This window comes from Oryza sativa, chromosome 2 (assembly GCF_034140825.1).
Source record: "Oryza sativa Japonica Group chromosome 2, ASM3414082v1".
Lineage (NCBI taxonomy): Eukaryota > Viridiplantae > Streptophyta > Magnoliopsida > Poales > Poaceae > Oryza > Oryza sativa.
This window is the reverse complement of record NC_089036.1, coordinates 35,642,871-35,668,057: the sequence shown is the minus strand read 5'-3', so window position 1 is coordinate 35,668,057 and position 25,187 is coordinate 35,642,871. Positions and strand designations below refer to the sequence as shown.

The window sequence follows — 25,187 nt, the reverse complement described above, 5'->3', positions numbered from 1 at the left end:
TAATCTAGCAACGTGATTTAGCCGATACCGGCAGAAACCCTAAAACGAGAAGCAGCCGATAGAGCTAAATTGACATGCTAAGACTAGATTAACATAAACATATCATAAATAGGTAGGCAAATATATCATCCAAACCAGAGCAATCCAAGAGGTCGAATGTACTGATGCAGCCTGAACGACGCCGATGTAGACGATACAATTGCCTGGACCGGCGGAACATTGGACTTATCCCTTCGCCGGAGATCGAAGACGATGCAGCCCCGCGTCGGGTGCCAAGTCTCACCGGAACGTAAAAACAAAAGTAGAAGTAAAAAGGGTGGCGATGCGCCGAATTGTATTGATCGTGAAGATAGATTACATAGACCCCGGGTGTACATATTTATACCCATGGGTTGATACAAGTCCTTATTGGACAAGAAAGAAACTAACCTAAAGATAAAAGGAAAAATATAAAGTCCTTATCGGACACTAAACACACTTTCCTAAAGATAAAAGGAAACTAACAAACTATTTCTAATTAATAGATAAACTGCCATGCCGCATCCTCTTTAAACTCGGTCACTTAGGGATAAGTTTTCTTTAGTAGATTGATTTCATTAACCGAATATAGCAGGAATCCGACTAATTGGCGACTTAATAACTCCCATCGGCTGATTCCGAGATGCTGCAGCCGATAATGATTCTAAGCCGATGACGTCTTTGCCGATTACTAAATTACCAAATTTCACTGTTAACACATGCCCCCCCAGTTTTGGAGTATGAGGACTCATGCTCCAAAATTCTCTTCTGTCTGATCTTGTAATCAGCTTTCATGAGCTGATACTGATGTGCTTGCCCCCCGAGCCAAGATTGAATGATCTTGGCATTGACTTCTTCAGACATGTGGATATAAAATTCGTGGTCCCACCAGGCGTGCCAATCGGTGGGACCATGAATTTTATATCCACGAATTTTATAAGAAGAGAAATGAGAAGGGGAACGCAGTGAACACAAATATTCATACTTTTAGAGCTGAAGACAATTCTGATAAACAGAGACATGCATTTGATTTCTGCAAAATGTGAGTTAAGTAGAAAACCTTTACAGAGATGAAACCTCATGAAACCTTATACACTGATGAAATTCAAGGCAAAAGGATCTACAGGTGTCCTTGCTTCCCATCATCTATCCTAAATCTTTGCACTAATTTCTTCCATGCTTTGCCTTTCTTCCTTCTTTTTATCTTACTCGAAGAGGGGAAAAACGTACAAATATACAGCTTCTTTCTTAAGAACAAGCACACTCTCTCCTTTTTATTTCCAGAGGCCCTCCTTTATTTACATCAAAGGCTTTCAAAGCTTAGCTTTTCCGATTTAACCCAACAAGACTACAGGTAAGGCTAGCCTCGCTATTTGTCTGTACAGGTGTTATTCTGTCAAACTAACCATTGCAATCTCACGAAGATGACGAAGACACTCCACTGCGCCTTTCTGAAATATATTTACAGAAGCAACAAACAAACGAGTCAGTAATAACCAGGAAACATGTAAAAGAGAGTGGATGAACTGTACTATGCATGAACATGGACTGCGAAATTCACCTCCTGCAGCAATAAGCTTCTCAACCCGTGCAACAATATGTTTCCCATAGGTGTATCTCTTTAGTGCATTCAAATGTACTTTGATACGTGAAAGGATCAATTCACGGTTCTGGTCATCACAAGTCTCCAAAACCTTCTGCACCACGTAGTTAGCAAACTGGTCTTTCATCATTGCCTGGAGAAGAAACATTTGCTTTAATCATTTTAGAGGAATGTGAGCCATGATATCCACCACAGCAACGGTATCATTTTAGAAAAGCAATATCTTATTCCAAGCAGTATGTTTCAAGAAACACTAACCATATTAATATATTATCACAGCAAAGCCTAAAACTCATGAAAATTCTACGAACGGAAACGATACACTTACGTAACTGGATCAAAACATACCTGTAATGGCTCATTCTCGTCAGTTGTGCCAAGCATTTCATTAATTAGAATCTGGCGCTCCTCAGGACTACCGAAGGAAAGGCACTTCTCAACAACATTGGAAGCAAATTTCTGTTGGCTCATCTTCACAATCTGCCCAGCCAGTTGCTTAATAATAGCAGAACGTTCATCTGGTTTCCCGTGTTGCAAGACATGCTACAAATATAAACAAGGAAGCTCTTTGAATAAATGGGACACAAAAGTAAAGTAACTCCAATGGTATAAACGAAAACAAGAGAAAGTACATCACATGGAGCGTATCTGCCCAATTTGGCAGATGAGAAGTCTTAACATAGGAAATACGTCCCAATGCTTAAACAAGTACAGGTGAAATTGAAGTTTCGACAGATAACATAAAATCAATAGGCAGTTACCTGGATAACATAATTGCCATACTGGTCTAGTGTCAACAGAACCACAGACTGCATGATCTCTTCCATCATGGTGCTCTGCGTATTTTCATCGTTACAGTGCTCCAAGACACGCTGGTGGTATCAAATTACAGGCAAGTACATTTAGCAAGTTGCAAAAGTAATATTTCAAGCAAAACTAGATATACATTAGCATAGCACCTGAATAACACGGCAACCATATGGATGAGTGGAAAGCTCAACCACGTGTCCATAAAAGGCAGATATAATGAACCGTATCCTTTCTTGAGGGATGCATTCTATGCATTTCTGGATTACATGGTTGCCATTCTGATCACGGACACATTTCATAATATTTCCATCAAGCTCCAAAGCCATTTGGGTTTGTTGTTCCACCTCAACCATTTCTAAAGCCTACAGCAGAATAGTGTGCATCTGAGTCTCTTCAGAGATAAAAGGTGTTGCTAACTGAACAGAGTCGGTCTTTCAACTCATTTCTAGTGATAATATGAGGGGACAATACACATACCTTCTGAATCACCCGGCAACCATACATTTGAAGAGACAGCTGCAATACATAGCCCTTGAGTAAGCTAGCCAGTTGTTTCTTCTGTGGTTCAGTCCCATATTCAAAGAACTGCCAAGCACAAGTAATTAGAGAGAACCAGTAAATGATAACATTTTTACATATCACTAAAAAAACATCATTTTTTTCCGAATACTGATGGAATAGTAGGGCTGCTCACTTTCTGTATAACATAGTTTCCAAAAACATCAGTCATCAGAGTTCGTGCTTGAGGAAGAATCTCTGGAAAAATGGTGTCCTTCTCTTCAGCAGAAGCCGTTTCTAGTTTCTGTTGTATAAAGCGACTTCCATACTGGTCCGAGCTGCAACAGGAGGTTTGGGTGTATCAAGCATCATATCTGAAAACAGCAACTTTACTCTGATGGATATACTATGAGAAAATTACCTGAACTCGACCACATGACCTACAATATCTAACAGCTCAAAAGATCTGGTTTTGTTGGTCTTAAATTCCTCCAGCAGAGAAGATCCATAACCATTATCAATTAGACCATTATCTGAATTCCAAGATCCCATAGGCCCTCCAGTAGTGGTCTTACCCACAGATGAGATACGAGCTAGCCTATCTCCTTGCCTAACATGGCCCTGAGGAGATGAGATAAAAGGGGTAGATGTTGGACTCGATAAATATGCCATTCCCCCAATGCCAAATGCAGGGTCACTGCCATAAATATTCGGGCTAAGACTACCAGACTTGCCCAGGTATGGCACGCCATACTGTAGCTTCTGCTGAGCGAGTAATGAGGCAATATAAGCTTTTTGGTATCCAGGGCTATCTAGGGGCACTGAACCAGAAAAGCTGCTTCCTTGGAATGGATTCAAATTTGTGGCTGCACCAAGGGGAGAGTCAGAGTTTGCCTGCAAGTATGGAGCATACATTGACTCCATTGGTTGGCCCTGAAAACCAGATCCCCCTTGATTCGAAAGAAGATTAACATATTCACCATCTGCACAGGAAAAAAAAGGGTCAAAACTCAAACAATAATAGGAGGGGATAGATTGGAGAAAAAGAAAAGAGAGAGGTACCAGCACTCAGTTGATTGTTCAGCATGGATGAACCAAAGCTACTTGAACGGATCTTATTATTCCGTACAGATACATCAATGTTGGAGTTATCACCATTAAGGTTCTGGTAGAGAGACACAGATCCAGTGGGGCTCACAAGAGATCCTTTATTATTGGCATTACCATGCGGTGATTGTATAGGAAACTTGCTCCTGCTATCAACTGACAGCTTGCTCATATTTGAATTATTGAAGTTACCGCTACCATTTGGAAAAGCTGCATATTCCAAGGCATTTATCGATTCTTCATCAGCATTTTGAGCTAACTTCTGCTGAGATAATTGTCTGCGCTCCTTTGGAACGCTAAAGAGTACATCTGTTTGATCACCAAAGTTCTGGTATGCACGATTTTGAACTTCAGCTTCTAAACTGGCCATCTTGCTACCAGAAAGGTTCATAGAAGATAGAGCCGCCGCAATGTCAGCAGTATCATGATTATGTGAAGCAACAGCCGAGCCATCAACCTTCTTATCAGTACTTCCCATCCTAACTCCAACTGGAGGAAGGCAAGGACTTGGAGTCCTCCGAATCAACTGGGGGTCAGGGGTGGTGCTTCTTGAGATAGAGGAGCCTACTGCAGAAGCAAAGTTATGAGAGATTGAAGAACCTAAACTTTGGACCCTGACAAGACTGGGTGAAGTGGATCCAGATCGCAAGCCATTCATGGATTCTGATCTGCTCTGCAGTTGCGCTCTTGATGAATCAGGTCTAATTGGATTTGGGCTGTCGAAAGCATTCCGGCTATTAGACCGTGAAAGATGACTGGCCGCAGAAGCAGGACGACTAATATTTTCCTGTCATGAAAAAACATTCCAAATGATAAGAAAAACAATGTGACAGAAAACTATGCTGCAATAGGAGAATGGTGATGCACTGTAGTAGTGGCATAACAGTATCTCTGAAAGAAGTTCCACACTGAATTATCGAGTGAAAAATACAATCAACATGTCATGAATGCAATTCAGGTATAGGCATATCTATGGTGGTTCTCATTCCCAAGGTTACCAAACATAAATGAGAGCTGTCTGAGTGATCTAAAGAACACAACATGATAGGTATACCATAAATCAATTTAGCAATAGCTGTCTGTTTGTACTCATGGAGATTCATGAAAAATAGAATAGAGCATATGTTCTAGTCGAGGTTTAAATATACGGTGATTTAAGAAAAGATAAAAAATCAATTCGAGGAGATTTTCCTGACCTGCAAGGCATCAGCAAAGCTCTTGCGACGGGACCCAAGACCACTGGAATCCGATAGCCCAATGAGCCCATCTGCACCACTCCCAAGCCACTCTGATGATTGCTGACGCGTGAGCCCGTTTCTTTCTCCTCCGCCCATCCTATCATTCACCAGTAAATCCTCTCCATTACCATGCCGTGCCCCCGGCTGCACCGAAAACAGCGAGCTTCCACCCCCCACATCCGAGGGCCTCCTCCTCCTATCCCCTACCCCTCCTGAAACAGCCTGTACTCGCTGAGCGACACGCCAATCCTCCTTCGACACCATTGGTGGTGGCAACCTTGGATTGAGGTGCTCATTGGAATAGTAGTACGACAGGTAGGCTGGGTGAGACCTTATCTCCTCGTCAGAGAGCACATCACCAACACCACCATTGCTGGGATCAACAAAGCTGTCGACGTGAACAGGCGCAGCAGAGAAGAGGGAACCAACGGCAGTGCGAGCACCCTGAACAGTGGGAGGAGCACTGCCACTGCGGAACATGCTGAGCTCATCGGCGGTTGCCGAGTGGTTCTGGTCCATCAATACTGCCTGCAGGTCGCGCTCAAGGTCCTCGAAAGTGGGGCCAGCCGCTGCCGCAGGAGATGGCGCCATGGCTGCGGCTTCTGCGGTTTCCTTCGTCACAACCTACTTCTTTCTTTCTCGCCTTCTTCTCCTCGCAAAACCTAAACCAACACCAATATATGACTCATATATTCATATATATATACTGATTGATACTAAATATGTATGGTAATCTAGGGAGAAATCTGAAGTTTTTGTTTAGATAACTAGTACATAAAAAGAACGATCAGAGACACCTTCCTTTCACAGAACTGCAACCTAGTAATAAAGAACAAAGAAACAAATTCCACCAGTTTCTTCCTACGAATTCTTCTCCCTCAGCAGAGTCGGAAAAAAAACCCCCCAAAGTCCCACCTTTAAGGAGACTCCAGCATCAAGTTGCGGGAGCACGAAGAAAACAGGCAAACAAAAAAGAAAAACCCAAACTTTGAGACGAATCCAGTCACAACTCAGATTGAAACACCGGGAAAGAATCGCACCCAATCCCCACGGGGTGGAAGGAAAACAACCAAAACATTTTCCTATGCCCCAGACTAAAGGAATCATCACACAAAACAACAAACAAACCATCGCCAGAATCCCCTCCGCCTCCCTCCTCATCTACCAACGATTCGATCGAACAGCAATAATAATAACAAAAAAACAAACCTCACCTTGATGAGGAGGAACACCAGAGAGACTCCCCCCTACGGAATCGACATCCAGAAAGAGCAGCGTCTCCTGGGAGGGATTGAATCGTATCGTATCGGATTGGGTTGGATTCGTGTACGGGGGAGGAGGTGGGGGTGGGGGTGATTTATTTAGGGTTTGGGGATTGGGGAATTTCTGGAGGCGGCTGCTGCTACTGCGGAGGAGGAGGAGGAGGAAGGATTAGCGAATGGGAAAGGAGGTCGAGACGCGAGACGCGAGAGAAGGGAGAAGACGACGCCCCCACAGCTGAAAGCGACGCGTTTGCTTCTTCTTTTCTCTCCTCTTGGACCACTCCCCACCGTCCGATCCCACCCCCGCACGAATCTCAATGCACCGTGTGTAGGAGTGGCATGATAAGATTATATGACCTAGCTTTAGCATGCACAAACAAACACAAGGTCGGTTCACACCGGCGGCGACAACGAACAGCTCAGGAGGAGATCTTTTTTTTTTCCTTTTTTCTTCCTTCCTTCCTCTTTTGTGCCTGAATTGGTAGATGGTTTGTGGCAATAACTATTTTAGGGTAAAAATGAGCGATTTGAATATTATAAAGTTGGAAACTAAATTAAAAACATATGCATTTATCTGTTGTTACACTTATTGGAGGATAACAGGACCTCAACTTGAAAAAAAAAAAGAGAAGCCTTTTTTTCCTTCCTCTTTTCGAGATCAGGTTCATATGCCTCAGTGTTTGACTGACAAATGCAGTTGCTGAATTCTGAATATCTGACCTGAATTCCCAACCCTAACAACCTGACATCTCTCAAGTTTGTTATTTTTCTCCGGTCTCATGCGTTGCATGGTTTCAGGAAGGACGGTTATACCACCATGGCTGATCTGATTCTGATCTTCTTTCACGAAACTGTGGTGATCATCCTCACTCTCTCTTGCGGTGACTGACATGTGGGCCCTCTATTCTATATGCCCTGGCCACTATCCAATCACAAAGAGTTTGTTTTCATTGACTACTATTGATTGTCTAGTCAAACCAGCAGATTAAGTGGAGAAAAAAAAAGAGAGATTAACAAGTCCTTCAGTCTGGGATTTGTGTGTTTTCTTTCTCTAAACTGCAGAAGCAGAAGGTGTAAAGATAGTGCTTTTGCCGTGTTTTTTAAAGTGCCAGACACAAGAAAGTGCTGAGGTTGCGATCAAATTAAGAAATCGTTTTAATATACGAAAACAAAAGCATTTCATGTTGTTTGTGGTTGAAAAAAAGTAGTATTAGTCCCCCAGTACCCAATGCTGAAGCATGTGGGCAACTAGTTGAGCTTATAAGAGGGAACTTGCTTCCACTAATCCCAATTAACTTTAAGGATAACTATACTTTGTTCAGCAGGAACATATACATACATGCTTGTTTTTCTATTCTGAACAAAACTAGCAACACCTGCTTTGCAAAAGGCTGACACTGTAGCTATCTTTTGTAGTACTAGTAGTTCAAGTCAATCACAGTTGTGCAGCATATGGATTTGGAACCATAACACTTTCAACATGCCCTCTGAAGGCTCATTGACTAAATATTATTGTCATCTAATGACTAATTTAAATGCTTGCCCGTACTGTGACAGTACATGAGCAAGAAGTCTTTGCCTTTAATTGCATAGATTTCCAAACAAGACACATGGATACATCAAGGACACCACAGGAATGCAGCCACAGGTTGTGAAATTCTGTCGACCCCAAATTTGGAGAGAACACGATTGAAATGCTGCCTTGTGTAGTAGTGCCTATTTGACTGTAGAGGTAGTAATTTCGTCGATTCGATACTTAAATATATGGCTCGATCTCTTGAAAGGAGTTCATACTGGCTTTTGATTTCTGATTTCTCCATTTGCTATACTGAAAGATTCTTCCTGTTGGACATCATCACATCATCATTTGCACTAAAGGACATAATGGATCATTCCTCCTGATCGATCATCCTCCGAACATCGTCAATTACTAGCCAGGATTTGTGTCCACCAATCACCTCAGCCTGTTTTTGAGAGTCACTCCACAGCTGTACATGACCCAAAAAAAAACCATCTTAAGGATATACAATGTCAATACATAGAGAAACAAACAAAAGCTTGTACCTGTATTGAAGGCATCTTCTGCACGAGTTCCGCGTAACAGATCACATATATTGGACAAAAGAAGGCATTAGATGTGTAGATTAATATATACTTGGGGTCCAACAAGTTGCCTAATGAATATTGTTGCACGACAAGATAGCAACGAGGCCAAATAAATGAAGGGTCCATCATTGATATGGTACTCTGTTACCAAAGCTAAAGGATAGAGCTAACAAAAACTTAGATACAAATTGCAGAAAGCCGGCAACTAGCAACAAAGTTTCCAGGGGCTCAAGAGGAAGCTATTTCCTCTAAAACAGGGAAAGAAGCACAATAAAGGATCTCTAAAAACTTCTACAAATAGCACTTCTTTTTAAATGAAATGTCTAAAAGTGCCTTAGAATACCTTTAAGAACTATGAAGCACAATTACGGTGAGAGGAAGAATGATTTCTGTTCATTGTTTACTAAGGATAAAACAAACATTGAATGACCAATGATTAAGCATGGCTAGACTTACTGTTACTCCTGCACGATTGACAAGCTTTTGAGGAACAGCATTGACATCGACACAGTAGAACCGAATTCTGCATAACACAAGTACTGACAGAGATCATCAATTTGGCGAGCTCCAGCGGTGCCTACTTTACTGGAAAATAATCCCTAACCTTGGATAGCATTCTGCTGCCAAATTCTCTAGTTTAGGCTTCAAATATATACACTTCCTGCACCAGCTTGCCATCCTACAAATTGCAAAAGCTAAGCATTATCCTGGTGCAAGACTGAAGAGTGCTATGTGAAAAACAATGTGACACCGGTACTTAATTTATCATTTTGTCCACAATCTCAGATATCTTAATATACATAAGCAGCCAATTGTTTAAATGGATAAAAAAGATTCATTTAACTCTTTTAACACAATATGGAAAAAAAAAAGATGATGAAGCTTTCCTTCAAGGTTAAAGTAACTAGACGCCACCAACATGAAAAAGGTCGATCAAATAAAGAACACATGCACACAAAATCATATATCCATATGTATTTTAGTTAACCAAAAGCAACTCTTTAATGAATGAAAGGCGAAACAATCATTTCAAGCAAGATGATGATCTAGCCCACTTCACCTAATAAGGTCAGATGCACCGAATGAACAATCACCTAATCGAGCCCCTGAATTTCATTCAGAACACTACCAAATTCAACTCTAAACTGACCAATTTCCATCCAAAAAAACAAACTGAACTTGCAGGATAGTACTAGTAGTACTACTACCCAGTAACCATGTCATCCAAGATCCAGGATTGGTGTTGCTACAACGATGCATTTATCAAATGAAACAAAATTTACTGCTCATCACAATCAAAGAGAGGAGGGTATTAGTATTACCAGAGAAGGACGATGGGGAGGCCGAGCTGCTGCGCCTCCGCGAGGGCACGCTCCAGCTGCTGCTCGCTGCCGATCGGCTCCAGCTCCACCCAGGTCGGCTCCTCCTCCTCCACCCTCTCCTCGGCCGCGGCGGCGGCGCGGCGGGGCCCTGGAGGGAGAGAGATCGAGGCGCACCAGGACGGCGATTTGGAGAGGAAGGAGATGCAGGGCGGAGGAGGTCGGCCACCGGCAAGGACACGACGGGACGGCGACGCCGCCGCCGCCGCTGCTTCCCCGGCGACGGTGGCTGCGTAGGCGGAGGTGGCCATTGTCGTAGGCTATGCAAGAGATCGGGCGCACCAGAAGGGCAAACGAGAGGTAGAAGCCGCCGGCGACGGCGAGAGGCGGCGGCGGCGGCAGGAAGAACCGAAGAAGGAAGCCGTCTGCAATACTAGCTGACACCAAGTCGTCAGGTTTGTGTTCTTTGTGGCGGACACGTGACACTGCAGGTGGGGCCCAACCACCAGAGAGACGCAAAACCGAGAGAGTGTACTGAACCATTTCCAAATCAACGGCCTCCTCTTTCGGCTTATGATTATCAGCCAAAATTTAAATTTTCAACTTTAAATTTAAAGTTGTTTTTAGAGTTTTTTCATCGAAGTTTATTTTTCAGCATTTACTTTTAAATCGCTAAGAACACATATATAAAAATTTTATTCACAAATTGTATTTCGTTTGCAAATATGTCGTTTCGTTTATTCCCCGAATAAGCGAAATTGACATGAAAATTCTGGTCAAATTGATAGTTTTGCCGTTCAATATGTCAGTACACAATGCTCAAAACTCAAATCACTTGATCTATCTACAGCTCTGCACACAAATAAATTGAAGCAAGAGAATACATGGAGATTAGGAGGGAAATGGAACATTTCACATGCTGTCATACAAAGATTCTGGTGACAAATGTGGAGCTCTCTACTGCAACAAGCAAATGGAACGGCCAAGAACTTTGGTCGCCAAATAAACTCGCAAATCTACAATGTATGTATGAAGTATGTACGTGTGCAGCAATTGCTTCCTTGTTGATCCGATCAGTTGTTTGTGATCTGGAACTCAGTGCCATCCTTGAGATGCCCCGTTGCAGTAGGGCAAAGCCAGCACAGGATGTTTGGGCCCATGATCTGTTACAAAAGGACCCAAAAGTATCAGCTAAATGGAGTGACAACGGAATAAAATTGAACATAAAGAATCTTCAGTGTTGAAGTTCTTGAAAGTGTAGCAGTTATCATGAATGATGATGGAGAAGGAAGATCTGATCTTATGCACTATTCGTGATTTCGTACCATTTGAATATTCTTTCGTGTGCCAAGATCAAAGCGGTGCCGATACTTCTGTCCACTCTTCTGTGCAAGCCATTTCGCTCTAGTTGCCTCTCGGTACTGAAGTAAAGGTGACAGTAAAAATCAAACATGGCATAAACCCACCAAGAAAAAAATGTGTTTGTCCAAAGAGTAATTTACCTCTATTGTTGTCATGTTATGACATAAGAGATATATGTGCCAGCATAACAGAGAACCTATTGTCAAGCTTAAGAAGAACAAAAGAACACCGACCAAGACCTGCATTTCTTCATTCGTTAGTCATTTGTTAGTAGTTAGACCAGAAAAAAGGGGGAACTATACCCAAAAAAAAATACATTACCGAGTAAGTGCATGACAGGATTTTGATGAGAGAATCATGATTCTTATAGGAAGGAACAAAGGAAAATTGGGGGGGGAAAAGTACCACAAAACTAAAACCGAGAGCAAATGCATATCTGCGTGACATGTTTATCCACAATATCTCAGTGACACCACTCGATACATGAAACTCCATCTTTTTTAAAAAAAAAAAATTGAAACGAAAAGCGGCAAAAGACTTGCCGAATATATTAGAGGGAATAAAAGGTCAGAATACATAAACAGAAACGCAGAGACCGTCTAGCGGTCGAACGGAGAGGCTTGTCAACTAGGCAAAAACCTCAGGATACAAGCAACTTAAAGAACAACAACATTTAACATCTGGACAAATTAATTTGGCTTATATTTTCCTTGATTAAGGAGGCCACCTGGTTCTCGTTTTGTGAAGAGTGACAGAAAATCCTTCTGTTTCGTTCTAGCCAAATATTCCACCACGTTATTGCAAGGTCTCCAAGAATTCCATCTTTTAAAATTCAAAATCATTATTTTAACTATAAACTCCCTTGTTAGACCAGCAGAAAGGAAAACCCACAGTTTTCATTATTATTCCATGAGTTTTATCTGCAATTTTGGATTATTCCCATCTATCATGTCTTTGATGTTTCTGCAGTAAATACATAATAAGCACTTTCAATTGAGTTGAAATCCAAACTCAAAACTCATAAGAGATCTAAAACAAACTATCTACTTCTGGCATGATACAACAAACAGGGATTCCTCAAAAAATTTCTTATTGACTCTTAAGACAACACAGTGGGAAAAACAATGTAGTGTGCTGTGTGCCAAAGGTTAGTAATGGTTGATAACTAAAAATAAGAGTAAACATATACTCATTATTTATGCAGCGCAGTAGCAGGGTGGAGAATTCCTGACTGTATAGTGAAATATTAATTCAGAAGAAAGGCCAGTGCACTTACATGTATGACCTTCACATAAGGAACATCGTATTCATGTTCTGTCTGGAAGAGATCAAATAGAAATACCACCTGGAGAAAAATGGAATGACCGTGAATGATGCTTGGCGAAGAATTTCCCAAATTTTATTCCAACTGATATCACTTACAAATGAGTAAAGAGACCCGATGGTTGCATTTAGAACACAGATGATAAATGATTTGTAGTTTGCATAGCCCACGCAGTTGTTAATCCAGACACAGTGATGGTCCTGCAATTATAATTAAAACTTGTTACCAAGTATTTCTAACAAAAGCTTCATTTTGCAACCAACAGAACCTATACCGACAAACATTAGCCACACTTACCATTTTAAGAACACACCTTTTGCACACCTTGCAATGGTGAGTTCGAGAAGGTTTGTACATGCAGCATTTATCGCAATACCTCGATTTTAATCCCTGCAGAAACAAAAGAAAAAAAAAAGGCTACCATGAAGGGTATTCTCGCAGCATCCCAGTGGTTGCAAATCAACTGCTTTGGTAACTAAAATTTTGGAATGCTCCAAACTACCAACCGATGCATCGAAGTCCTAACTAAGCATTGTGTGATGATGGAATCAAGAAACTAAACGGTTAGATGGATTCCAAATAAGATTGGATAATTTGGAGTGGAAAAAAAATCTACGTTAGCTTAGCTTATGGTTGGGAATGCCGCTACAGTCTAACACAAGAATCCTAAAATCCAAGGAAGCGGTAAAAGAAGATAGATCTCATCTCAGACCTGCCGCTGCGGGTCCTCGGCGTCGGGGGCGAAGGAGGCGGGCACGGAGCCCGGGTCAGCGGCCGCGGCGCAGAAGAAGGAGAAGAAGCACGCGGCGACGACGAGGGAGAAGGCGGCGGCGTGGGCGGCGCCGGCCGCGTTGCCGAGGCCGAGCCAGTGGTCCAGGAAGACGAACACCGTGGAGTAGTACACAAGGGCCAACACGGAGACCGCCCCGACCACGGCCGGCGAGGCCGCGGCCGCCGCCGCGCTTCCCCTCCTCCGCGCCATCGCCGGCGAGGTGATCCCCACCTGCGCTTCGTCGGGCCCTTCTCCGAGCTCTCCGGCCTCACTTCTTCTTCAACCTTTGCCTCCCCTTTTACTCCCTATTGAGCCTTAATGGGCCGAATCTTATGTGGGCTTTCATACGGAGTGCGACACCAACTGGGCCAATATTTATTGGGCCTAAACAACACAGGCTAAGGGAGATCTCTTTTTTTTTCTTTTACTAGAAAAAAATGGACGTGCGTTGCAACGGGTGAAGTCTATTTTAATCTTATTATTGTTATATGGTTTAGTTAAGATGAAATTCATTGTGGGAGTTCGCTTGGATATATATATTTTCAGAAAATCATGAGATGCAGTTAGGAGTCTGATCGTCTCAAGTTAGCATGTGAGTTTTTTAAACATATTTCTTATATGATTCCTTCTGTATTACCAAAAGTAAACGATCTTAAAAATTGACTCAAATACAGATATGTAAAAGCAAACGAACTTAAAAACCGACTCATACATGGATGACGTACCAAACATCTTCAATTTTTATAATAGTAGAGATAGAGAAGAGATATAGATTAAAACCAAAACATAAAATTAAAACTGACTCAAACACGGATTACGAACCGCGGAAACATTTTCAATTTTTATAACCAACTCAAACACGGATGATGGACCGCGGAAACATCTTTAATTTTTATAATAGTAGAGATTATCAAAACCAAGGAGAAATTAACTCATCCTACATGTAACAAAAACCAAGTAACTATATGCATACAAGAAATCAATTAGTATTAAATGCCAGCTTAGGTTTCGGTCAACAATTTAATTTAGCACTACAAAACTAAAAGACAAGCCATTTTTTCAAGTCTTAGATGCTTGGCCGGGACTAGTGATTATAAATATGTATATCTCATTTAAAAAACCAGAAAATAAAATAAGCTTAACTTTTTTATGAAGGAGTATATATTAGTTGATATATATTTTCTCTCTCAAAAAGATCGCTAACAAATAACTAGCAACTTTGACAACACTAAAAAAATATCAGATCATACATATGCTACAATCTTATATACTCCATCCATCCCATTTTAAGTGCAGCCATGATTTTCCATGTACAATTTTGATCGTCAGTCTTATTTGAAAATGATTTGAATTTTTTTGAAACATAAGTCACGCATAAAGTCCTATTCATGTTTTATCATCTCATAACAATAAAAATACTATTATAAAAAAATTTCAAATAAAATGGACAATCAAAGTTAGGCACGGAAAATTATGGTTGCATTATATTTAAAATATGACGGAGGGGGTAGTATGTAACTTCAATACAAAGAGACTGTAGAAATGACTAAAAACACTGAAACAACAAAAGCTACAATCTTATATAGTATGCAACTTCAATAAAAAAAAGACTGTAAAAATGACTAAAAACAATACGGAGTACCTTTGCATTGAATAATTAAAACAAAAGTTACATATATTGAAAAGAAAAACTACAGTTGACCAAAAAGTTACAATTGTTTATAGGATGTAACTTCAACGAAAAATAATGTGAAAATAGCTAGAAAGTCCTTTGGTTACCACGAAGAAGGGATCGGAAGGTTACTTATAAGGTCTTGTTTGGGATAATCCATCAATCAAGCTGATTTGGAGTGGATTATATATGGTCCTAATTTTCTCGATTTTTTTATGGGAATTATCTGAACAAGCCCTTTTATATGTGGAACTAGATAGGGAGCAAAAGCTACTCCGTGGTAGTAGTCAAGACGTGGAGATCCAGGAACAAATCTCAATGCGGATAAACCGACCAAAAATTCAACCAATTCCAATGATAAAATGTGGTGACACATGTATAGCAAAATCGATTTTGATTTAGCAATCAAATTGAACAATTGATTTAGCCCCCACAAAGAAAAAAGAACAATTGATTTAGCATATTAAGAAAAAGGATAGATGTATTATTGATTTCTACCGATATGCATGGGTGATGATTAAATTGGAATGGATGAAGTACTAGGATCTCGACTGCACTACTACTCCTAGGTTTATAAGTGCAACCCAGGAAAGATAAAGAAATTGCACCGAGGTCCTTGAAAAAACTTGGAAAAGGATAGAATGTTTATGGATTAACACTAATAATATTGTACTATTGTCGTTTGCTACCACATTTTGGGTACCATTGGTCGTTGTCATATATATACTGACAATAATAAATCTTTAAGGCTAATTAGGTACCAAGTACAGGTCACATTACTCACAGTATCAAGTTTGAATAGTCAACATTGGATCCACCAAACATGTAATTAATTGGTATGATGTGGCTAGCAGCTGGATCAAAATGTATGGCCGTTACCCAGGTATACAAAACGTACAATTCAACTAATTTTATAGTAGTTGGCAATTAATTTACCCATGTACCCGCAATCGATCCAGTCACACACGGTTACACATGCCGACATGCGTACAAAAACTAGTCCTCAACCAATCACACAAAAAGCAAACTGAAGAACTAAGAGCAAGCACTATAAACCTCTACACGTTACCTCTAAATTTATCATATATATAGAATTAGGTGATAAAATATAGGAGAGAAAATCAGTCACCCCTCATTCAAGGAGCAACCTTCGCTTAATCTTTAAGAAAAGTGTAAAGTGGTGTGAGAGTGAACTAATATTGAAATTTTTGAGTTAGATGCGATATGTTATACTTGTCACCTCTTAATTAATGAGTAGATGATATGTTTTAAATTAGAGGTGATATTCACCTCCACTATAAAACTTGCTCTAAGTTTATAGTAGTTGACAATAAATTTACCCCACCCCACTATCAATCAAACGATGGAGTCACACACCAAAGAGACATGTCCCACATTGTTTATTGATTTACAAGCTCTATATGTTACTATGTAAGTAAGTAAATTTGGTGATGGAGAAAAAAAGAAACATCATTGCTACACACCGGCTCAAAGTAACTCCTAGTATTTATTAAAGAAATTTTATTGTATAGTAGGAGTGAAGAAAAGAAAATAAAAGTAATAAAAATATTATTTTAATGTATTAATGGTTAAGAGCTCTTGTTGTCTCAATTATTATAGAAGGATAGTATCTAAGTGATATGTATTACTATAGTTCTTTCGTAAACGCATACACAAAAACAACAACAGAAGAACATGCAAAAAATAGAACATACTCCATGAAACATATAAATGTGCATATCAACTGTCACTGCATCATCCATGAAACATAGAACAAATCTAACATCACATCCATGCGTACATATACGTACAATAATATTGCACATGTCTTTGTCCCTTTTTATTTTCTCCCTAAGATCGAACAGTGTAAAATACAGCACTTGTACTATCCATGTCGATCGCCATTGGTGATCAGTGAAATGATCGAACGATCGATCCGACATGAATTAGCTAGGAATAGGAGTGTGCGATCGATTACATGTACACCAATGAAAACTATGAGCTACAGATCATTTACTATGCAGGACCAGTTCTTCATTTTTCGCAACATGGATTAATTAATTAATCAATTGCCATTAATTGTACGCCATCGTCGTCACGAACATTAGTTCAGACGATAAATCAATATATATATTCAGATTCAGGCAGCTGCCTTAATTCTTTGTCACTACTAGCCTGAACTCTGAACAGAGATACTTCATACTAGTAGCAAAGCAACATCTGCAAGAACAGCAGCAGCAATGGAGCAAGAGATTGGTTGGGCGGTTTGATTGGAGCAGCAAGCTGATCAGCAGAGGTAGACGAAGACTGTGACTATAGCTCGTGAAAGTCTGGGTGGTGGGGGCCCACTTGCATTGGGCTCAATGGGATCGGTACTAGGTTGTTGCCCACATCACAGGCACCCGGGACCCACCACCACCCATCCATCCATCACTGACTCAACTCACCTTTGCTTCCATCACAAAAATGATTAATTTTCATAGCCATACATCTCTCGAACGTAGTAGACCACTTTTAACATAGTTTTGCACTCTCCATTAAAATTATGAATCTATAAGTGAGCTAGCCACTTATTAGCTTGCTAACTTTTTTGTTTTGTCAAAACATCTGCGACCACATAGCAGGCTTGCTCACGGTTTGGATTCGGCACTCAAAAAAAATAAACCTCTTGTATGATTAAATGGTGGCTAGTCACGTAGACTATTCAACCTATGAAGAGGATAAGATATGCCAGCTGTGGATATTGACCGGAAAGGTCACGCAACTTGTAATTGAGACATTGTAGAATAGGCTAAGCTTCTTTTAATATCTCTTTGAGCAAGAGCTAAAGTGGCTCCTAAGAAAAGTGTTAGTGTACCTATTAAGTGTTAACTACACACCTAGATCCAACTAGCAGGTATCTCACCAAATATTCGCCGTTCGTACATATTTCTGTTACAAAGCATTGATATCTCTGTAGTAGTGCCATCACACTGGTCACGTGTTATTGTCATCTATAATATCTTGTACGATTAGATCTGTAATTTTCAAACAATTTATGTCAAGCACTATTACTGATCCACGTCACTCCTTTTGGCGGTACACCGTCTCACATGTTATTGTTGCCTTCTTATAGCCTTTTCAACTTGGCTAAGAAAACTTTAATTTAAAAGCCCGTAAAACCATTCGTAGAAACTAATCACCAAGACACGTTCTGATTGGAGAGAATACTCATCCTAGAAATGGTTAGTCCGATGCTAAGATGTTCTCCTAGGTTTTACCATTTGTGGGTATTGTAGCTAGCTCACAAATAGAGATGCAAAGTGATCATGCTAATGTATTACTCGTACAACGTAGTACAGTAGTAGGGCAGAAGCCAGCCACATGATAGGTTAAGCTCTCTTGGGAGGTTTCCTTCTTCCTCCTCGTACTAGGTAGGCTAGCTGTCCTTTCTTTTTGCCTTGAAATAAACAAACAATCATATAGTATACTTAAATCAAATCACTATGGATGGAGATCGATCGATCGAGCTGTATGTATGGTGATTCCCGTGGGCGTTGGAATCGAGGATTACAATTCTTTTGGACTCATCACACAACTCCACAGAATCCAGGGGCTTAAACTTTGCAACTTTTAAGGTAGTTTTCTTTAATTGTAGTTTTTTCTTTTCAACCTTTCTACTCGCAACAATGGCCAATTAATTTAGTAATCAATCCTTGCTTTTTGGTGCAACTAACTAAAACCATGCATTTTTGTCGGTTGCGTGTGTGATGGTGTCCTAACTTTGCTACTCATGTTTTGCCTTTTTCTTGAAAGGTAACATAGGATTATGTTATTATGCAATGAGTGTGTGTGTTTGCAATCATGCAATCAACTTTCATGTTAGCATGGGGATGAGGGAAAAATGAAGATGAAGATGATTGATCTTATTAAGATAATGTCTGAAGATGCAATAATATATATTGTGTTCTAGAGTTCTTTTATTAATTAGGTGTAAAATCAAAATTTTGTTATACAAATCAAATTAAAAACGAGTGATAAATGTCCTACGGATATATAGTACCTTGATTTATGTACGTAGTGTTTCCTTGATTTTTTTTAGCTTGAAGTTTTACACACGAGTAAAGTATAAATTGTAATTGCATTTATTTTTTTCTGTTGGGTATTTAATTTCCATGTCGAATTATTGGTGCTCAAAAGAAAAATCGATGCATGATGAAGTGTGCACCACGAAAGGGCCCGAGGTTACTCTTTTTCTTTGAACGGGAGGTACCATTAATTATTTTCGTTTGTTGCATGCTTAGGAACTTGCTTTCATTTGTTGTTAATTTTAATTAACTTGCCAACAAAAGCTATAGCTTGAGCTAGCTAAATTACATGGCTCCTTTATTCCTTGTCTATGTGATGTGTCCCCAGCCAGCCAATTGACTATGTTTGGAGGAAGAATCTCTGCATTTTCAGAATGCAAGCTTACCTTTCAGGTGGAGCTCTCCCATTGCTTTCCATTAGGATAACATAAACATATATATATATATATATATATATATATATATATATATATATATATATATATATATATATATATATATATATATATATAATATATATGCATGTGTACTAGTCTTGGAGGCAATTCCAAAAGAAAAGGTTCTTAATTAATGTATGTATGCTAGCTAACCAGGAATCAAGTACCTATGCATCTTCCAGCGCAATCAAGTATACCTTATTAATTTGGAGCTATATATCCAGCTAGCTAGTCTTATTGACTATTCGTACGTAGCTTATGTATGGTTAATTATCTGCTACCACCCGCACAATAATAAGCCGCTGCCAAAAAAAGATGAATTTTCAAATAAATATAAAATTTACGTATATTTTTTTCTTGCATGTCATTTTACGACTTATCGGTCATAGGCCAAACGATCAGCCGTACTTTTATGAAATACATAAATGGGAGTTTACTACTTCCTCCATTTTATATTATAAAACTTTTCAGTATTGCTCACATTAATATATATCTAGACATATATGTATGCCTAGATTCATTAACATCTATATGAATATGGGCAATGCTAGAAAGTCTTATAACCTGAAACGGATGTAGTAGTATATATGCACACATTGCACTTTAGTTATATTAAATTTACTGGAGTAAGTTTTAGAAAAAAAGCCTTAAGTTATTTGGTTGAAATTTTCGAAATATGGTATTTTGAGTTGTAGCATTTGGGATAAGATTTCATAAGACCCCACTTCTAGTAAAATCTGACTTAAATTCATCATCTTTTATATAATAATGTTGTTTGAACATTAACTAATTTAATTTATCAACTTGATCATGCAATTAATTTAACGACACTTAGATAAAATAAAAAAGAGTAAATTTCATAAAATTCCATCTATTATGGTTTAAGTTGCACAAAACCACAATGATTTTGGCACGTGGTACATAATCTCGGGTATTATATATGATCCTAAAGTTTCACAAAACCGCACCATTAACCATTTTTACATACTCCTATAGTAAAATAAAAAAAACACATGTAACATTTATATGATGGATAAAATCCTCATAAATTTGAGATGTGACTATAGAACTCAAAAGTGTGGTGTGTCAAATTCAAAATGATCAATAGTGTGGTTTTGTGAAACTTTAGGACTATAATAGATGGGGTTATGTGACACTTGCTAAAATCCATGTGGTTTTGTACAATTTAGACCATAATAGGTGGGGTTTTATAAAATTTACTCTAAAGTAAATAAGTGTTATATTACATTGTTTGGAGTTTAACGGATTTTTCATTTTTGTGAAACCTTGAAACCATGATAATTGAGTTATTAATTTGCCACAAACTATAACGAGTACTGTAGTTCCACAACATTGTCTATAAAACATGCATGGTTTTTATAAATTTCAATCTTCTTACTTCAAAGAAATTCTATCCTGGCTCGACTTTGAGATAATTTCTCCCATCTTTAGAGAGGTATATACCTCCTCACAATTTAATAGGTAAAAAATAGACAGTTTAACTGAATAGAAAACAAGTTTATGATTAGCACCGGTAAGACCTTTCTAGTCGTTGCATGTGAGGTAGGTATATATATACTTTATAGTGTTAGTTCGGAGATATATACCTCTAGGGTGGAGGCACATATACCTCTTAATTAGCACAAATATCATACCTCTAAAAATTGTAATGTAAACTGAATTTTGGTACCTTCTATTTCAAATATTTATAAAGATAGGTTTCAACCCATATACTAACCTATAAGAGTAATTTTTGGTATCTCCTTTTATGGAGATCGAGGTATATCTCAAATATGGGGAGTTATACTTATATACCTCTCCAAGGTGAGAGAATCTATTTTTTCTTAACTGCTTGCTGCACATATATACTTACATATAGGATGATTTCGATCAGTATTTTTTTTAGAAACTCAATGAATACTAATAACAAAAAAAAAACATTTTGTAGAAACAACCTGCCTGAGATCGAGACCAGGAATCTTTCGGGAGGGGAGGTACATCAGATGCTATATTTATATTTTTCGTCGTGGATGATTAAACTAATCTCATCACTGCACTCACAATCGACCAATAACCTGCAAAAAATCAAATCGTATTCGATCCGTACATGCCCTTTGCATAATTAATTAATCTATGCATGTTTGATGTCCAATCTCTGCATCTATCCTTGTATGAGAGTATTAAGTTAATTAACTTTTTATGTCATCCATATGCACTGTAGTAGCTAGTACACCGCCAAACCTGCAACTATTAAAGTAGGAGTTCTCTCTTTTTAATTTGAGGGGAAATTAAGGTGGAGAAAATTTAAAGACTGTTCAAGGTAGCTAGTTCACTTTACATTATTTCGAGGTAACCTTATTCAGGTGACTTTTAATAAACATTTTTTAGTGGATAAAGATGGCTCATTTGATAATGATGAGTTCAGAAACTATAGATTCTTGATCATATTAATCGTTAGCATGCATGCATAGGCCTTGTTTCTGATCACACCATCAATTCTAAACTTTCAGCTAGCTGTCCTACTGAATGAGTAACATTATTCATGAAAAAAAAACATATATAGATCCTTGTCTCATATTTATCTCAGAACACAAAATTACAGCTAAAACTGCCTGCAAATTAAACACACTTACTGTGTAATATCTCCATTAAAAATGACAAGTTTCAGTGGTCAATGGTTCGTGGAAGAAGTAGTTAGGTTAGTACTAAGTAGATGCAATGGTAGACTTTATAACAGTTATATACACATGATTAATGTTTAAATTCTTTTTTTTCTGAACTGACAGAGCAGGAAGATGAGTTGACTTAAGGAGTGTGAGGTGGATGCCGACATCAATGGCAGAAACCAGGAGCGTTGCTTACTAACAAAATAACAGATACGCACGCAGATACTAGTGCATGTTTTATTTAACCCTAAGTATCATGCTTAATCTACTAATAACACTAGTTAATTACACCAGTCCATACTGAGTCGACAGCCAGCTGTGTACTGCCTACATCGAGATTCGAGCTCATGAATTTCCACAGTCCATGCCGAAGGCATAAAGAATTCTGATGAAATTACTTTGGGCAGCATGTAAGTTTAGAATGTATAGAAGTTCCTGAAGAAATCCTAATTAACATTAGAAGAAGTTTGAGAAGAAATTAATCATTGATCCATTGGTTAGAAACTTAGTCATGTTTAAGGAAGCTTATGGCAACTACAATTCTTCCTAAAATCTTCAACTCTACAAACGGTCTAAAAAATGATAACTCTACAATTTCTAGCAACTAGATTTTCATTTAGATTATGAGAATCAGTAGCAATAAAATCTACAAAATAAAGTAGAAGTTAGAAACTGGGAAGCCCAACTTTTTTATTCTGATCAGCTGACTACTTACATATTAGAATCTCCCGCTCGATAAACAAGACATTTAGGAGTTAGGAGTTAGGATTACATGATTGATGGTTGATCAATAGTAACAATTAGTTAGAGTGGAGCGGTTAGCTAGCTTGCAAGGGGCAATTATATTGCTTAATGACCTTACTTAGAGCTAGCTAGTGAGTGTATACTATGTAACTAGTGTTACCGTAGGGGCATGTTGTTTCAGGGGACCATCCATGGTGGCCATGGCAGCAGTACAGTACAGTGCCACCGAACAAACAGCTCAGGCTGCTCTGCCGCCACCCAATGAGCTGCCTTGCTGATGCAGCAGGCTCTTGCAGTTGCCCCCTCTCTCTTTTCTCCACCACTCACCACCTTTTCCAAATCTCATCTCTCTCTCTATCACTCACTCTCTCACACACAGTGTATAGCTTGAGCTAGCTGGATTAATTAGTAGCTGTACTAGTGTACTAATGATATATTAATTGGTTAATCAAGAGTCATATTTGATAAGCCTTTAAAAAACAAATGATTGATAGCTAGTTTCTGCGGATCTGAAAAATCTTAGTCTCATACCTACTGATTTCTAGTTCATTTTCTATAATTTATAGACATATGTTCTTAAAATCTGAACCGTTTGGGTCTTTAGAAGAGATTGAGATTCAAGGAGAAGCTTGCAGCCGCTAAAAACTCCCCAAACAAGATCCAAAGGTCTCCTGCTGAGAAATGCAGCTATTAGCATGATCTGAACTCATTACGGGCAAAACAATGGCTTATGATCTTTGTGAGTGTGTGTATGACAGATTGGCAGTATGACACACACATCTCCATGTCACACCATCACGTCAGTGGGAAAATTTTTTCAGGGGTGGGCCTTGAGCTTTAGACACAGACTGGCCCCTGCCTGTCCCAGTCTCTCCTGTTGTGACTGATGGACTAGCTCATTAGCCATTTTCCCTTGCAAATTGTTGGCCACCATCATCTACTGCTAGTACTATGGAGTATGTCCCACCCATGCACATTGGCACCCTCCCAACAAGTCAGTGTGTGTGATGAGGAATTAGACAGTCAGTACCAGGGGTAGGGGTACAGTTTTATTACTCATTTATTATTAGTGGGCTCAGCAAATTATTTGTCCTTTTTATTACTTTATTTATCCATGAACAAATTAAAATTCACAACTACAAAATAGTTGAGACATCTAAGTTAATTTCGTTGGAGTACATATACATTAGTTATGTTGTTGGTAGCTTAAGAACATCCCAACCATATTCTTATATGACCAAACCAGGGGTTGGTGTGGTTTTTCTCATGAAATTGTTTCATATGTAAAAGATATGGCTCTTCTACCAACCGGCCAGATGCTCTCACATGGCTGCTCATGCCAAAAACTTAATTAGACCTAGAGATATTAAATTAATTTGTTTAATAAAAAGACCGTCTAGTCCGAGTCGTCACCACGTAGATTCGTATCAAAGATTGTCTGTATTGTAAGAGAGAGATGCCAGTTAATCATCCAACCGTTCTCGAAAAAAATATATGAGTTAGCCGGCGCGTATTGCCTAAGGATCAGCTAACATGCACATAGAAAGAAAGAAAGAAAATATCAATTCAAGTGAATTTGCAAAGTTAGTTAAGAACAAGAGATGGATCGGAGATTAATAGTTGTTAACTAATTAATTAGTAGTAATTGCGTGGGGGTGGCGCTGTCATGTACACCTGTGAAAACGATGGAGTGGACCAATCAGAAGCAAAAGTGGCATTACATGTCAGCAGCAGCAGCAGCTAGCCCCGCGATGAATTGCTTGGTCTCAGCTCAACCAGCAACTGCTCCGGCCGGCCTCTTCCTTCCATCTCCTTCCTTTCCATTAACTAGTTAATTTCTTATTAATCACCCTTTCAGTGCCTCTAAACCTCATCATCTCTCTCTCTCTCTCTCTCTCTCACTCTCATCATCTGGCTAGCTTTCCATGGAGCTTGAGAGAAAAGCATGCAGCTGCTACCATAGCTAGCTCCAAGAAGCTAAAAAACCTTAATTATTTGGGGGCTAGAGCTAGAGCTATGCCATCTCTTCTCAAGATGCATCACTATTAGCTAGGGTTTTTGCTTCCCCCATCCTCCTCCTCTTGTAGCTAGCTACTAGCTGGCTCTAGCTAGCTAAGCTTATATATAGCTAGCTTGCTACCTACCTAGGAGGTCATCTTTCTCACTCACTATGTTGTGAGAG

General features: G+C 39.2%; 3 protein-coding genes across 3 annotated transcripts; all 3 read right to left on the bottom strand.

Moving 5' to 3' along the window:
- Positions 1 to 1,021: 1,021 nt before the first annotated feature.
- On the bottom strand, positions 1,022 to 6,727 carry LOC4331160 (pumilio homolog 1). The gene is made up of 11 exons (XM_015770563.3): positions 6,489 to 6,727; positions 5,233 to 5,936; positions 3,992 to 4,823; positions 3,351 to 3,912; positions 3,126 to 3,267; positions 2,909 to 3,016; positions 2,581 to 2,793; positions 2,383 to 2,493; positions 1,970 to 2,164; positions 1,580 to 1,754; positions 1,022 to 1,469 (listed from the first exon to the last, which is right to left on the bottom strand). Exons 2-11 carry the CDS (start codon positions 5,863 to 5,865, stop codon positions 1,435 to 1,437), a joined length of 3,006 nt encoding a protein of 1,001 aa, XP_015626049.1. The 5' UTR covers positions 5,866 to 5,936; positions 6,489 to 6,727; the 3' UTR covers positions 1,022 to 1,434.
- Positions 6,728 to 7,812: 1,085 nt separating this feature from the next.
- On the bottom strand, positions 7,813 to 10,400 carry LOC4331159 (thioredoxin-like 3-2, chloroplastic). Its single transcript, XM_015767932.3, has 5 exons — positions 9,965 to 10,400; positions 9,247 to 9,321; positions 9,099 to 9,165; positions 8,601 to 8,618; positions 7,813 to 8,524 (listed from the first exon to the last, which is right to left on the bottom strand). Exons 1-5 carry the CDS (start codon positions 10,270 to 10,272, stop codon positions 8,426 to 8,428), a joined length of 567 nt encoding a protein of 188 aa, XP_015623418.1. The 5' UTR covers positions 10,273 to 10,400; the 3' UTR covers positions 7,813 to 8,425.
- A 319-nt stretch (positions 10,401 to 10,719) lies between these two features.
- LOC4331158 (probable protein S-acyltransferase 15) lies at positions 10,720 to 13,689 on the bottom strand. Its single transcript, XM_015767899.3, has 7 exons — positions 13,360 to 13,689; positions 12,945 to 13,037; positions 12,746 to 12,847; positions 12,600 to 12,668; positions 11,464 to 11,562; positions 11,287 to 11,382; positions 10,720 to 11,124 (listed from the first exon to the last, which is right to left on the bottom strand). The coding sequence occupies exons 1-7, from the start codon at positions 13,627 to 13,629 to the stop codon at positions 11,035 to 11,037; spliced, it is 819 nt and encodes a 272-aa protein (XP_015623385.1). The 5' UTR covers positions 13,630 to 13,689; the 3' UTR covers positions 10,720 to 11,034.
- Positions 13,690 to 25,187: the final 11,498 nt, after the last annotated feature.